Genomic DNA, 14,692 nt, shown 5'->3' with positions numbered 1-14,692 from the left:
AAAGGAGGTGTCCCAGGTAGAACCCAACAGTACAGAAGGATAAAGGAGGTGTCCCAGGTAAAGCAGGATAAAGGTGTCCCAGGTACAACAGTAAAGCAGGATAAAGGAGGTGTCCCAGGTAGAACCCAACAGTAAAGCAGGATAAAGGAGGTTTCCCAAACTGAACCCAACAGTACATCAGGATAAAGGAGGTGTCCCTAACTGAACCCAACAGTAAAGCAGGATAAAGGAGGTGTCCCAGATAGAACCCAACAGTAAAGCAGGATAAAGGAGGTATCCCAAACTGAACCCAACAGTAAAGCAGGATAAAGGAGGTGTCCCAGGTAGAACCCAGCAGTACAGAAGGATAAAGGAGGTGTCCCAGGTAGAACCCAACAGTAAAGCAGGATAAAGGAGGTGTCCCAGGTAGAACCCAGCAGTACAGAAGGATAAAGGAGGTGTCCCAGGTATAACCCAACAGTAAAGCAGGATAAAGGAGGTGTCCCTAACTGAACCCAACAGTACAGAAGGATAAAGGAGGTGTCCCAGGTAGAACCCAACAGTACAGAAGGATAAAGGAGGTGTCCCAGGTATAACCCAACAGTAAAGCAGGATAAAGGAGGTGTCCCTAACTGAACCCAACAGTAAAGCAGGATAAAGGAGGTGTCCCAGGTATAACCCAACAGTAAAGCAGGATAAAGGAGGTGTCCCTAACTGAACCCAACAGTAAAGCAGGATAAAGGAGGTGTCCCTAACTGAACCCAACAGTAAAGCAGGATAAAGGTGTCCCTAACTGAACCCAACAGCAAAGCAGGATAAAGGTGTCCCAACTGAACCCAACAGTAAAGCAGGATAAAGGAGGTGTCCCAGGTAGAACCCAACAGTAAGAAGGATAAAGGAGGTGTCCCAGGTAGAACCCAACAGTAAAGCAGGATAAAGGAGGTGTCCCAGGTAGAACCCAACAGTAAAGCAGGATAAAGGTGTCCCAGGTAGAACCCAACAGTAAAGCAGGATAAAGGAGGTGTCCCAGGTAGAACCCAACAGTAAAGCAGGATAAAGGAGGTGTCCCAGGTAGAACTCAACAGTAAAGCAGGATAAAGGAGGTGTCCAGATAGAACCCAGTAGTACAGAAGGATAAAGGAGGTGTCCCAGGTATAACCCAACAGTAAAGCAGGATAAAGGAGGTGTCCCTAACTGAACCCAACAGTAAAGCAGGATAAAGAAGATGTCCCAGGTATAACCCAACAGTAAAGCAGGATAAAGGAGGTGTCCCAGGTAGAACCCAACAGTACAGAAGGATAAAGGAGGTGTCCCTTAATGAACCCAACAGTAAAGCAGGATAAAGGTGTCCCAGGTATAACCCAACAGTAAAGCAGGATAAAGGAGGTGTCCCAGATATAACGCAACAGTAAAGCAGGATAAAGGAGGTGTCCCAGGTAGAACCCAACAGTAAAGCAGGATAAAGGAGGTGTCCCAGATAGAACCCAACAGTAAAGCAGGATAAAGGAGGTGTCCCAAACTGAACCCAACAGTAAAGCAGGATAAAGGAGGTGTCCCTAACTCAACCCAACAGTAAAGCAGGATAAAGGAGGTGTCCCTAACTGAACCCAACAGTAAAGCAGGATAAAGGAGGTGTCCCAGGTAGAACCCAACAGTAAAGCAGGATAAAGGAGGTGTCCCAGGTAGAACCCAACAATAAAGAAGGATAAAGGAGGTATCCCAGGTAGAACCCAACAGTACAGCAGGATAAAGGTGTCCCAGGTAGAACCCAACAATAAAGAAGGATAAAGGAGGTGTCCCAGGTAGAACCCAACAGTACAGAAGGATAAAGGAGGTGTCCCAGGTAGAACCCAACAGTAAAGCAGGATAAAGGAGGTGTCCCAGATAGAACCCAACAGTAAAGCAGGATAAAGGAGGTGTCCCAAACTGAACCCAACAGTAAAGCAGGATAAAGGAGGTGTCCCTAACTGAACCCAACAGTAAAGCAGGATAAAGGAGGTGTCCCAGGTAAACCCAACAGTAAAGCAGGATAAAGGAGGTGTCCCAGGTAGAACCCAACAGTAAAGCAGGATAAAGGAGGTGTCCCAGGTAGAACCCAACAGTAAAGCAGGATAAAGGTGTCCCAGGTAGAACCCAACAGTAAAGCAGGATAAAGGAGGTGTCCCAGGTAGAACTCAACAGTAAAGCAGGATAAAGGAGGTGTCCCAGGTATAACCCAACAGTAAAGCAGGATAAAGGAGGTGTCCCAGATAGAACCCAACAGTAAAGCAGGATAAAGGAGGTATCCCAAACTGAACCCAACAGTAAAGCAGGATAAAGGAGGTGTCCCAGGTAGAACCCAGCAGTACAGAAGGATAAAGGAGGTGTCCCAGGTATAACCCAACAGTAAAGCAGGATAAAGGAGGTGTCCCTAACTGAACCCAACAGTAAAGCAGGATAAAGGAGGTGTCCCAGGTAGAACCCAACAGTACAGAAGGATAAAGGAGGTGTCCCAGAACCCAACAGTAAAGAGGATAAAGGTGTCCCAGGTAGAACCCAACAGTAAAGTAGGATAAAGGAGGTGTCCCAGGTGAACCCAACAGTACATCAGGATAAAGGAGGTGTCCCAGGTAGAACCCAACAGTAAAGCAGGATAAAGGAGGTGTCCCAGATATAACCCAAAAGTAAAGCAGGATAAAGGAGGTGTCCCAGGTAGAACCCAACAGTAAAGCAGGATAAAGGAGGTGTCCCTAACTGAACCCAACAGTAAAGCCCCTAACAACCCAACAGTAAAGCAGGATAAAGGAGGTGTCCCTAACTGAACCCAACAGTAACGCAGGTGTCCCTAACTGAACCCAACAGTAAAGCAGGATAAAGGAGGTGTCCCAGGTAGAACCCAACAGTAAAGCAGGATAAAGGAGGTGTCCCAGGTAGAACCCAACAGTAAAGCAGGATAAAGGAGGTGTCCCTAACTGAACCCAACAGTGAAGCAGGATAAAGGAGATGTCCCAGGTAGAACCCAACAGTAAAGCAGGATAAAGGAGGTGTCCCAGGTAGAACCCAACAGTAAAGCAGGATAAAGGAGGTGTCCCAGGTAGAACCCGACAGTAAAGCAGGATAAAGGAGGTGTCCCAGGTAGAACCCGACAGTAAAGCAGGATAAAGGAGGTGTCCCTAACTGAACCCAACAGTAAAGCAGGATAAAGGAGGTGTCCCAGGTATAACCCAACAGTAAAGCAGGATAAAGGAGGTGTCCCTAACTGAACCCCACAGTAAAGCAGGATAAAGGAGGTGTCCCTAACTGAACCCATCAGTAAAGCAGGATGAAGGATGTGTCCCTAACTGAACCCAACAGTAAAGCAGGATAAAGGAGGTGTCCCAGGTAGAACCCAACAGTACAGAAGGATAAAGGAGCTGTCCCAGGTAGAACCCAACAGTAAAGCAGGATAAAGGAGGTGTCCCAGGTAGAACCCAACAGTAAAGCAGGATAAATGTGTCCCAGATAGAACCCAACAGTAAAGCAGGATAAAGGAGGTGTCCCTAACTGAACCCAACAGTAAAGCAGGATAAAGGAGGTGTCCCAGGTAGAACCCAACAGTAAAGCAGGATAAAGGTGTCCCAGGTAGAACCCAACAGTAAAGCAGGATAAAGGAGGTGTCCCAGGTAGAACTCAACAGTAAAGCAGGATAAAGGAGGTGTCCCAGGTAGAACTCAACAGTAAAGCAGGATAAAGGAGGTTTCCCAGATAGAACCCAACAGTAAAGTAGGATAAAGGAGGTGTCCCTAACTGAACCCAACAGTAAAGCAGGATAAAGGAGGTGTCCCAGGTAGAACCCAACAGTAAAGCAGGATAAAGGAGGTGTCCCAGGTATAACCCAACAGTAAAGCAGGATAAGGAGGTGTCCCTAACTGAACCCAACAGTAAAGCAGGATAAAGGAGGTGTCCCAGGTAGAACCCAACAGTACAGAAGGATAAAGGAGGTGTCCCTTAATGAACCCAACAGTAAAGCAGGATAAAGGTGTCCCAGGTATAACCCAACAGTAAAGCAGGATAAAGGAGGTGTCCCAGATAGAACCCAACAGTAAAGCAGGATAAAGGAGGTATCCCAAACTGAACCCAACAGTACATCAGGATAAAGGAGGTGTCCCTACCTGAACCCAACAGTAAAGCAGGATAAAGGAGGTGTCCCAGATAGAACCCAACAGTGAAGCAGGATAAAGGAGGTGTCCCTAACTGAACCCAACAGTAAAGCAGGATAAAGGAGGTGTCCCAGGTAGAACCCAGCAGTACAGAAGGATAAAGGAGGTGTCCCAGGTAGAACCCAACAGTAAAGCAGGATAAAGGAGGTGTCCCAGGTAGAACCCAGCAGTACAGAAGGATAAAGGAGGTGTCCCAGGTAGAACGCAACAGTAAAGCAGGATAAAGGAGGTGTCCCAGACTGAATCCAACAGTACAGAAGGATAAAGGAGGTGTCCCTAACTGAACCCAGCAGTACAGAAGGATAAAGGAGGTGTCCCAGGTATAACCCAACAGTAAAGCAGGATAAAGGAGGTGTCCCTAACTGAACCCAGCAGTACAGAAGGATAAAGGAGGTGTCCCAGGTAGAACCCAACAGTAAAGCAGTATAAAGGAGGTGTCCCTAACTGAACCCAACAGTAAAGCAGGATAAAGGAGGTGTCCCAGGTATAACCCAACAGTAAAGCAGGATAAAGGAGGTGTCCCTAACTGAACCCAACAGTAAAGCAGGATAAAGAAGGTTTCCCAGGTATAGTCCAACAGTACCGAAGGATAAAGGAGGTGTCCCAGGTATAATCCAACAGTACAGAAGGATAAAGGAGGTGTCCCTAACTGAACCGAACAGTAAAGCAGGATAAAGGAGGTGTCCCAGGTATAATCCAACAGTACAGAAGGATAAAGGAGGTGTCCCAGGTATAATCCAACAGTACAGAAGGATAAAAGAGGTGTCCCAGTTATAATCCAACAGTACAGAAGGATAAAGAAGGTGTACCAGGTATAACCCAACAGTAAAGCAGGATAAAGGAGGTGTCCCTACCTGAACCCAACAGTAAAGCAGGATAAAGGAGGTGTCCCAGATAGAACCCAACAGTGAAGCAGGATAAAGGAGGTGTCCCTAACTGAACCCAACAGTAAAGCAGGATAAAGGAGGTGTCCCTAACTGAACCCAACAGTAAAGCAGGATAAAGGAGGTGTCCCTAACTGAACCCAACATTAAAGCAGGATAAAGGAGGTGTCCCAGGTAGAACCCAACAGCAAAGCAGGATAAAGGAGGTGTCCCAGGTAGAACCCAACAGTAAAGAAGGATAAAGGAGGTGTCCCAGGTAGAACCCAACAGTAAAGGAGGTGTCCCTAACTGAACCCATCAGTAAAGCAGGATAAAGGAGGTGTCCCAGGTAGAACCCAACAGTACAGCAGGATAAAGAAGGTGTCCCAGGTAGAACCCAACAATAAAGAAGGATAAAGGAGGTGTCCCAGGTAGAACCCAACAGTAAAGCAGGATAAAGGAGGTGTCCCAGGTATAACCCAACAGTAAAGCAGGATAAAGGAGGTGTCCCAGGTATAACCCAACAGTAAAGCAGGATAAAGGAGGTGTCCCAGACTGAACCCAACAGTAAAGCAGGATAAAGGTGGTGTCCCAGGATAACCCAACAGTAAAGGAGGTGTCCCTAACTGAACCCAACAGTAAAGCAGGATAAAGGAGGTGTCCCAGGTATAACCCAACAGTAAAGCAGGATAAAGGAGGTGTCCCAGGTATAACCCAACAGTAAAGCAGGATAAAGGAGGTGTCCCTAACTGAACCCAACAGTAAAGCAGGATAAAGAAGGTTTCCCAGGTATAGTCCAACAGTACCGAAGGATAAAGGAGGTGTCCCAGGTATAATCCAACAGTACAGAAGGATAAAGGAGGTGTCCCTAACTGAACCGAACAGTAAAGCAGGATAAAGGAGGTGTCCCAGGTATAATCCAACAGTACAGAAGGATAAAGGAGGTGTCCCAGGTATAATCCAACAGTACAGAAGGATAAAGGAGGTGTCCCAGTTATAATCCAACAGTACAGAAGGATAAAGAAGGTGTCCCAGGTATAACCCAACAGTAAAGCAGGATGTCCCAAACTGAACCCAACAGTAAAGCAGGATAAAGTCCCAGATGGAATCCATCAGTAAAGCAGGATAAAGGAGGTGTCCCTAACTGAACCCAACAGTAAAGCAGGATAAAGGAGGTGTCCCTAACTGAACCCAACAGTAAAGCAGGATAAAGGAGGTGTCCCTAACTGAACCCAACATTAAAGCAGGATAAAGGAGGTGTCCCAGGTAGAACCCAACAGTAAAGCAGGATAAAGGAGGTGTCCCAGGTAGAACCCAACAGAAGGATAAAGAAGGATAAACCCAACAGGGAGGTGTCCCTAGGTGAACCCAACAGTAAAGCAGGATAAAGGAGGTGTCCCAGGTAGAACCCAACAGTACAGCAGGATAAAGAAGGTGTCCCAGGTAGAACCCAACAATAAAGAAGGATAAAGGAGGTGTCCCAGGTAGAACCCAACAGTAAAGCAGGATAAAGGAGGTGTCCCAGGTATAACCCAACAGTAAAGCAGGATAAAGGAGGTGTCCCAGGTACTGAACCCAACAGTAAAGCAGGATAAAGGAGGTGTCCCAGACTGAACCCAACAGTAAAGCAGGATAAAGGTGGTGTCCCAGGTGTCCCTAACTGAACCCAACAGTAAAGCAGGATAAAGGAGGTGTCCCAGGTATAACCCAACAGTAAAGCAGGATAAAGGAGGTGTCCCAGGTAGAACCCAACAGTAAAGCAGGATAAAGGAGGTGTCCCTAACTGAACCCAACATTAAAGCAGGATAAAGGAGGTGTCCCTAACTGAACCCAACAGTAAAGCAGGATAAAGGAGGTGTCCCTAACTGAACCCAACAGTAAAGCAGGATAAAGGAGGTGTCCCAGGTAGAACCCAACAGTAAAGCAGGATAAAGCAGGTGTCCCAGGTAGAACCCAACAGTAAAGCAGGATAAAGGAGGTGTCCCTAACTGAACCCAACAGTAAAGCAGGATAAAGGAGGTGTCCCAACTGAACCCAACAGTAAAGCAGGATAAAGGAGGTGTCCCAGGTAGAACCCAACAGTAAAGCAGGATAAAGGAGGTGTCCCAGGTAGAACTCAACAGTAAAGCAGGATAAAGGAGGTGTCCCAGATGGAACCCAACAGTAAAGTAGGATAAAGGAGGTGTCCCTAACTGAACCCAACAGTAAAGCAGGATAAAGGAGGTGTCCCAGGTATAACCCAACAGTAAAGCAGGATAAGGAGGTGTCCCTAACTGAACCCAACAGTAAAGCAGGATAAAGGAGGTGTCCCAGGTATAACCCAACAGTAAAGCAGGATAAAGGAGGTGTCCCAGATAGAACCCAACAGTAAAGCAGGATAAAGGAGGTGTCCCTAACTGAACCCAACAGTAAAGCAGGATAAAGGAGGTGTCCCAACTGAAACCAACAGTAAAGCAGGATAAAGGAGGTGTCCCAGGTAGAACCCAACAGTAAAGCAGGATAAAGGAGGTGTCCCAAACTGAACCCAACAGTAAAGCAGGATAAAGGAGGTGTCCCTAACTGAACCCAACATTAAAGCAGGATAAAGGAGGTGTCCCTAACTGAACCCAACAGTAAAGCAGGATAAAGGAGGTGTCCCTAACTGAACCCAACAGTAAAGAAGGATAAAGGAGGTGTCCCAGGTAGAACCCAACAGCAAAGCAGGATAAAGGAGGTGTCCCAGGTAGAACCCAACAGTAAAGCAGGATAAAGGAGGTGTCCCTAACTGAACCCAACAGTAAAGCAGGATAAAGGAGGTGTCCCTAACTGAACCCAACAGTAAAGCAGGATAAAGGAGGTGTCCCAGGTAGAACCCAACAGTAAAGCAGGATAAAGGAGGTGTCCCAGTAAACTCAACAGTAAAGCAGGATAAAGGAGGTGTCCCAGATGGAATCCAACAGTAAAGCAGGATAAAGGAGGTGTCCCTAACTGAACCCAACAGTAAAGCAGGATAAAGGAGGTGTCCCAGGTAGAACCCAACAGTAAAGCAGGATAAAGGAGGTGTCCCTAACTGAAACCAACAGTAAAGCAGGATAAAGGTGTCCCAGGTATAACCCAACAGTAAAGCAGGATAAATGAGGTGTCCCAGGTAGAACCCAACAGTAAAGCAGGATAAAGGAGGTGTCCCTAACTGAACCCAACAGTAAAGCAGGATAAAGGAGGTGTCCCTAACTGAAACCAACAGTAAAGCAGGATAAAGGAGGTGTCTCAGGTATAACCCAACAGTAAAGCAGGATAAAGGAGGTGTCCCAAACTGAACCCAACAGTAAAGCAGGATAAAGGAGGTGTCCCTAACTGAACCCAACAGTAAAGCAGGATAAAGGTGTCCCAGGTAGCACCGAACAGTAAAGCAGGATAAAGGAGGTGTCCCAGGTAGAACCCAACAGTAAAGCAGGATAAAGGAGGTGTCCCTAACTGAACCCAACACTAAAGCAGGATAAAGGAGGTGTACCAAACTGAACCCAACAGTAAAGCAGGATAAAGGAGGTGTCCCTAACTGAACCCAACAGTAAAGCAGGATAAAGGAGGTGTCCCAAACTGAACCCAACAGTAAAGCAGGATAAAGGTGTCCCAAACTGAAACCAACAGTAAAGCAGGATAAAGGAGGTGTCCCTAACTGCACCCAACAGTAAAGCAAGATAAAGGAGGTGTCCCTAACTGAACCCAACAGTAAAGCAGGATAAAGGAGGTGTCCCAGGTAGAACCCAACAGTAAAGCAGGATAAAGGAGGTGTCCCAGATGGAATCCAGCAGTAAAGCAGGATAAAGGAGGTGTCCCAAACTGAACCCAACAGTACATCAGGATAAAGGAGGTGTCCCTAACTGAACCCAACAGTAAAGCAGGATAAAGGTGTCCCAGATATAACCCAACAGTAAAGCAGGATAAAGGAGGTGTCCCTAACTGAACCCAACAGTAAAGCAGGATAAAGGAGGTGTCCCAGATATAACCCAACAGTAAAGCAGGATAAAGGAGGTGTCCCTAACTGAACCCAACATTAAAGCAAGATAAAGGTGTCCCAAGATATAACCCAACAGTAAAGCAGGATAAAGGAGGTGGCCCAGGTAGAACCCAACAGTAAAGCAGGATAAAGCCTTAACCCCTCCATACTGTAGTGTACTACTTGGACCAGAGTGATATGGATCCTAGTCCAAAGTGGTGCACTACACAGGGAATAGACTGCCATTTGGGACAGAAAGAAAGCACATATACAGGGGTAGCCTATACGTCAGATCGTGATTGAGTGTTGTCGTTTCCTACAGGTACTACACTGCTGGGTGTGTGAGACAGTCATTGGAAGAAAACACATTTATTTAATTTTGATCGGCACCTTTTTCTATTCTACCTGTTCTATTGAAATGCTGATATCACACTCATAAGTGCGCGTGCTGAAATACACTGCAATGTGACTGCAGGGGCAAATGTTTTCAATACGCACTACCTCATCCACATCTCCCCAGAGTAGACACACGCCCTAATCACATGATGATTCTGCCAAGATCGCTCACTTGGAAGGAAACTTCCGTTTTTTCTCCCCGACTCAACAGTCGGGATTACCGTTGAAAGGCATAGAACGTAAACGGTGCAGATGATATACCGTTCTGATATCACGGAATATCGCCTCGTCGTGCAGGATTTCAGCACTCGTGACGACAAAAAAAACACAAAAAAAAAAGCCGTTCCCCATCCACCCAATCACAACTGACGACGGCCCGAGCCTCGTCCTTATTGGTGCCTCCACCCAATCACGGCTGACAACGGCCCGAGCCTCGTCCTTATTGGTGCCTCCACCCAATCACGGCTGACAACGGCCCGAGCCTCGTCCTTATTGGTGCCTCCACCCAATCACGGCTGACAACGGCCCGAGCCTCGTCCTTATTGGTGCCTCCACCCAATCACGACGGCCCAAGCCTCGTCCTTATTGGTGCCTCCACCCAATCACAACTGACGACGGCCCGAGCCTCGTCCTTATTGGTGCTCGCTCTTCCTCTGATTGGCTACCGGTGCAGCGTTGGCCCAACCCTTCCCCCACCAACTGTCACAGGAGCTCCCACTTCCTTGTGATTCTGTCCCGGCGCATCGAAGATGGCTTTGAGTATGGATGGTAGTGGCTACATCAACCAACGTCCTATTCATTTACCGAGGCTATTGTAAAATAAATAAAGGATTTTCCTTTCGTCGATAAGTGAAGGCGGTAGGGCGGCAGTAAAGTAGTCGCGAGTAGTGTTCATACGCTCGTCGTACTACGGACGGTTCGCTTCCCGGTGCGTGTTTTTTTTTGTTTGTTTTGTTTTGCTCCCCCACTCCTGGTTGATTCCGATAGCTAGCTTAAACTGACACTTAAACGACAATTGTGTAAATATTAGCCACAGCTAAGCTTAAAACCACTGCTAGTAAAAAAAAAAAAAAAATGGCCACCATGGATAAATTAATGAAGGCCTTTGAATCTCTCAAGTCTTTCCAACAACAACAACAGGGACCGCCGACGGCCGAGGAGACGGCTCAGAAACAGTACGTCCGTGTTTGTTTATGGTCATTGTGTTGAGACTTCCATTTAAGCTTCCATTTACATACACGGTAGTTGGCTGGTTAGCTAGCTAGCTGGCTAGTTAGCGAAGCTATTCGCAGGTTATAGCGAGGTAGCGATGCTAACCTGATAGCTAGCTAGCTAGCTGTCACCGTCCAGTCCAGGCGACCCTGTCACAACAACACACAGTTTTTACACCCCACGTCTATTTGATAGCTGGCGCTTGTAAACAAATGCCAAGGTGGACTAAATATTACGATATCATTTCACTAAAGTAAAATCTTGAAAAAATCAAATAAAAATCAAGTTTAATTTCTCTTCTCTCATATACATTGTGCAGATTGACTGATGTAGTTTTCCCCCCCCACACTCATTCGTGGCTGGTTGTCTAATATACATAGAATTAGCCTTTTATAGGTATAATTGATTTCAATACATTTCTTTTATTAAATCAACATAATGACATTTCTGTTTGTCACATGCTTGGTAAACAACAGGTGTAGACTACCAGTGACATGCTTACTGACAGGCCCTTCCCAACAATGCAGAGAGACAGAAAATAGAGAAATACTAACAGGGGGAATTACAGTGCCTTGAGGAAGTATTCACACCCCTTGACTTTTTCCACATTTTGTTGTGTTAAAGTGGGATGAAAACGTTTTCAATTATATTTTTTTGACAACAATCCACACAAAGTATTCTAATGTCAAAGTGGAAGAGAATTTGAACTTTTTCTATGAAAAATAAATGAAAGACCCCCTGAGATGTTTGAATCATATTTTGGCAGCCATTACAGCTGTGAGTCTCTTAAGAGATTTGCACACCTGGATTGTACAATATGTGCACATTATTGTTAAGAAATGCATTCACGCTTTGTCAAGTTGGTTGTTGATCATTGCTAGACAGCCATTTTCAAGTCTTGACATAGATTTTGAAGCTGATTTTAGGTAAACTATAACTAGGCCACTCAGGAACATTCAACGTCTTCTTGGTAAGCAAGGTCATTGTCCTGCTGAAAGCAAACTGAACCAGGTTTTCCTCTAGGATTTTTGTCTTTGCTTTGCTCTATTCCATTTATTTTTATCCTAAAAGAAAGTACCTAGTCCTTGCCAATGACAAGCATACCCATAACATGATGCAGCCACCACCATGCTTGAACATATGAAGAGTGGTACTCAGTGATGTGTTGGATTTGCCCCAAACATAATGTATTGTATTCAGGACATAAATGTAATTGCTTTGCCACATTTTTTTTGCAGTTTTACTTTAGTGTCTTGTTGCAAACAGGATGCATTATTTGGAATATTTTTTTTTATTCTATACAGGCTTCCTTCTTTTCCCTCTGTCACTTAGGTTAGTAATTGTGGAGTAACTACAATGTTGTTGAAATCCCTGAGCGGTTTCCTTCCTCTCCGGCAACTGAGTTAGTAGTGACTGACTGTAGTGACTGTATCTTTGTAGTGACTGGGTTTATTGATACACCATCCAAAGTGTAATGAATAACTTCACCATGCTGAAAGGGATATTTTTTACCCATCTACCAATAGGTGCCTTCTTTTTGAATATCCCGCTGAGCATAGGAAAACCTCCCTGGAAAACCTCCCTGGTCTATGTAGTTGAAACTGTGTTTGAAATTCACTGCTCGACTGAGGGACCTTACAGATAATTGTATGTGTGGGGGTACAGAGATGAGGTAGTCATTCACAAATCATGTTCAACACTATTATTGCAGACAGAGTGAGTCCATGTAACTTGTTATGTGACTTGTTAAGCACATTTTTACTCCTGAACTCATTTAGGCTTCACCATAACAAAAGGGTGGGAATACTTATTGACTCAAGACATTTCAGCTTTTAATTTGAATTCATTTGTAAAAATAATAAATAAAAAATGTCTTAAAACATAATTCCACTTTGACATGATGGATTATAATGTGTAGGAGGACAGTGACACAATCAAATCGCAGTTGAATCCGTTTTAAATTCAGGCTGTCACAACAAAAGGTGGATGAAAGTCAAGGGGTGTGAATTCTTTCTTATACAGGTAGAGATAAAGTGACCAGGCAACAGGATAGATAATACACAGTAGCAGCAGTGTATGTGGATGAGTCAATGCAGATAGTCCGGCTAGCTATTAGTTAATGAACCATTTAACAGTCTAAATGTAGGTTGTACAGGCATGTACAGTGACGTTGTAATCAGTCTTACCTTTAGCAATAGACTGGCATCACACATGCACATTCTCCATTGTTGTTCCACTTCGTTAGGCAAGGTAATTGCTACCAGTCTTTCTTCTTACATGTGCTCTTAATTAACCCTTTGTTACCTGATTTCTCTCTCTCACACACACACACACACACACACACACACACACACACACACACACACACACACACACACTATTGCTCTTTCTCTCCCCCTCTCCCTCTCTCTGTAGGAAGAAAGAGCTGGCCACCACCAAAAAGGACAGAGTGGCCCACTGCCTGACCATATGTGAGAACATCATAGCCCAGTCTCTGAGGTAAGCCTGCCCGCCACCACTGATCTGGGATCAGCTTTACTGGTTATATGTTAATCAGGGGTATATTATGCTGATCAGGGTTTAGGATACAGTATATTTATGGTTATATGCTGATCAGGGTTTAGGATACAGTATATTTATGGTTACATGTTGATCAGGGATACAGTATATTTATGGTTACATGTTGATCAGGGATACAGTATATTTATGGTTACATGTTGATCAGGGTTTAGGATACAGTATATTTATGGTTACATGTTGATCAGGGTTTAGGATACAGTATATTTATGGTTACATGTTGATCAGGGTTTAGGATACAGTATATTTATGGTTACATGTTGATCAGGGTTTAGGATACAGTATATTTGATTTGGATTGTACAGGTTCACCATCAGTTTTGCTTGCAACAGTCAGTATATGTGTTCATTTTTAGATATAGAGGATGTTGCTACCTCACTGCATGGTCGATGCGGGACAACAACAGAAGCTCATTCAGAGTCATCAAAACTTCCACATGGTCTGAACCATTCCATTTTGAGACGGGGGTGAAAAGTTGTGTTAGATATTCATGGGGAAACATTGTCCCGCCCCTAACTGATAGTGGGGTGATGGATGGCCAGTTTCTCTCATGGCTCAGCGCTAGATATATATGGAATGGCCTTTTTAAAGATATGGCTTTCATCCCTGTACTAGAATATATGAGAATGATGATATGCTCATCCCTGTACAGAACTGAGAGATGCTCATCCCTGTACGGTACTGAGAGATGCTCATCCCTGTGCGGTACTGAGAGATGCTCATCCCTGTGCGGTACTGAGAGATGCTCATCCCTGGTACTTCTGAAACCACATATATCATATTGGCTGTAAACTTGTAGACCAGTATAGTTCTGTTGGCTCTGTTTCTGAAACCACATATATCATATTGGCTGTAAACTTGTAGACCACTATAGTTCTGTTGGCTCTGTTTCTGAAACCACATATATCATATTGGCTGTAGACCAGTATAGTTCTGTTGGCTCTGTTTCTGAAACCACATATATCATATTGGCTGTAGACCAGTATCGTCAGTGATTTCTATCTCAGTCCAGAAGCACCTTTCAGCAGAGTCGTCAACATCCGGCTCTTCTGGTTGTCAGGGATACAGATTTTTTTCAAGCTAGCTTTCTTTTTCCGCTTGAAAACCCGGATGTGGGATCTCGGGCTTTAGGCGTTCCTCTTACTTCCTGCTACGTTAGATTAGTTCAGAGGTCATGAACTGGAGACATTACACATCAAAGGGTGTGTGAGAACGAGGTGTGTGTGTGGGGGGGGTATCAGAATGAGGTGTGTGTGTGGAGGGGGGTATCAGAATGAGGTGTGTGTGGAGGGGGGTATCAGAATGAGGTGTGTGTGGAGGGGGGGGGTATCAGAATGAGGTGTGTTGGGGGGTATCAGAATGAGGTGTGTGTGGAGAGGGGGTATCAGAATGAGGTGTGTGTGGAGAGGGGGTGTATCAGAATGAGGTGTGTGGGGGGGGTATCAGAATGAGGTGTGTGTGGGGGGGTATCAGAATGACGTGTGTGTGGAGGGGGGTATCAGAATGAGGTG

General features: G+C 45.2%; 1 protein-coding gene across 1 annotated transcript in view; it reads left to right on the top strand.

Annotated features, from left to right (window-relative positions):
- Positions 1–10,108: 10,108 nt before the first annotated feature.
- Positions 10,109–14,692, top strand: part of LOC112242282 (huntingtin) — a gene marked incomplete at its 3' end in the record, with an annotated part of 113,680 nt that continues 109,096 nt past the window's right edge. Inside the window, 2 exon segments of the mRNA XM_042314537.1 lie at positions 10,109–10,567; positions 13,020–13,103. Of these exon segments, the coding sequence (XP_042170471.1) occupies positions 10,467–10,567; positions 13,020–13,103 (185 nt within the window).

The sequence above is a fragment of the Oncorhynchus tshawytscha genome, unplaced genomic scaffold (assembly GCF_018296145.1).
Source record: "Oncorhynchus tshawytscha isolate Ot180627B unplaced genomic scaffold, Otsh_v2.0 Un_contig_3728_pilon_pilon, whole genome shotgun sequence".
Classification (NCBI taxonomy): Eukaryota; Metazoa; Chordata; class Actinopteri; order Salmoniformes; family Salmonidae; genus Oncorhynchus; species Oncorhynchus tshawytscha.
This window is presented reverse-complemented; position numbering and strand designations above follow the sequence as displayed.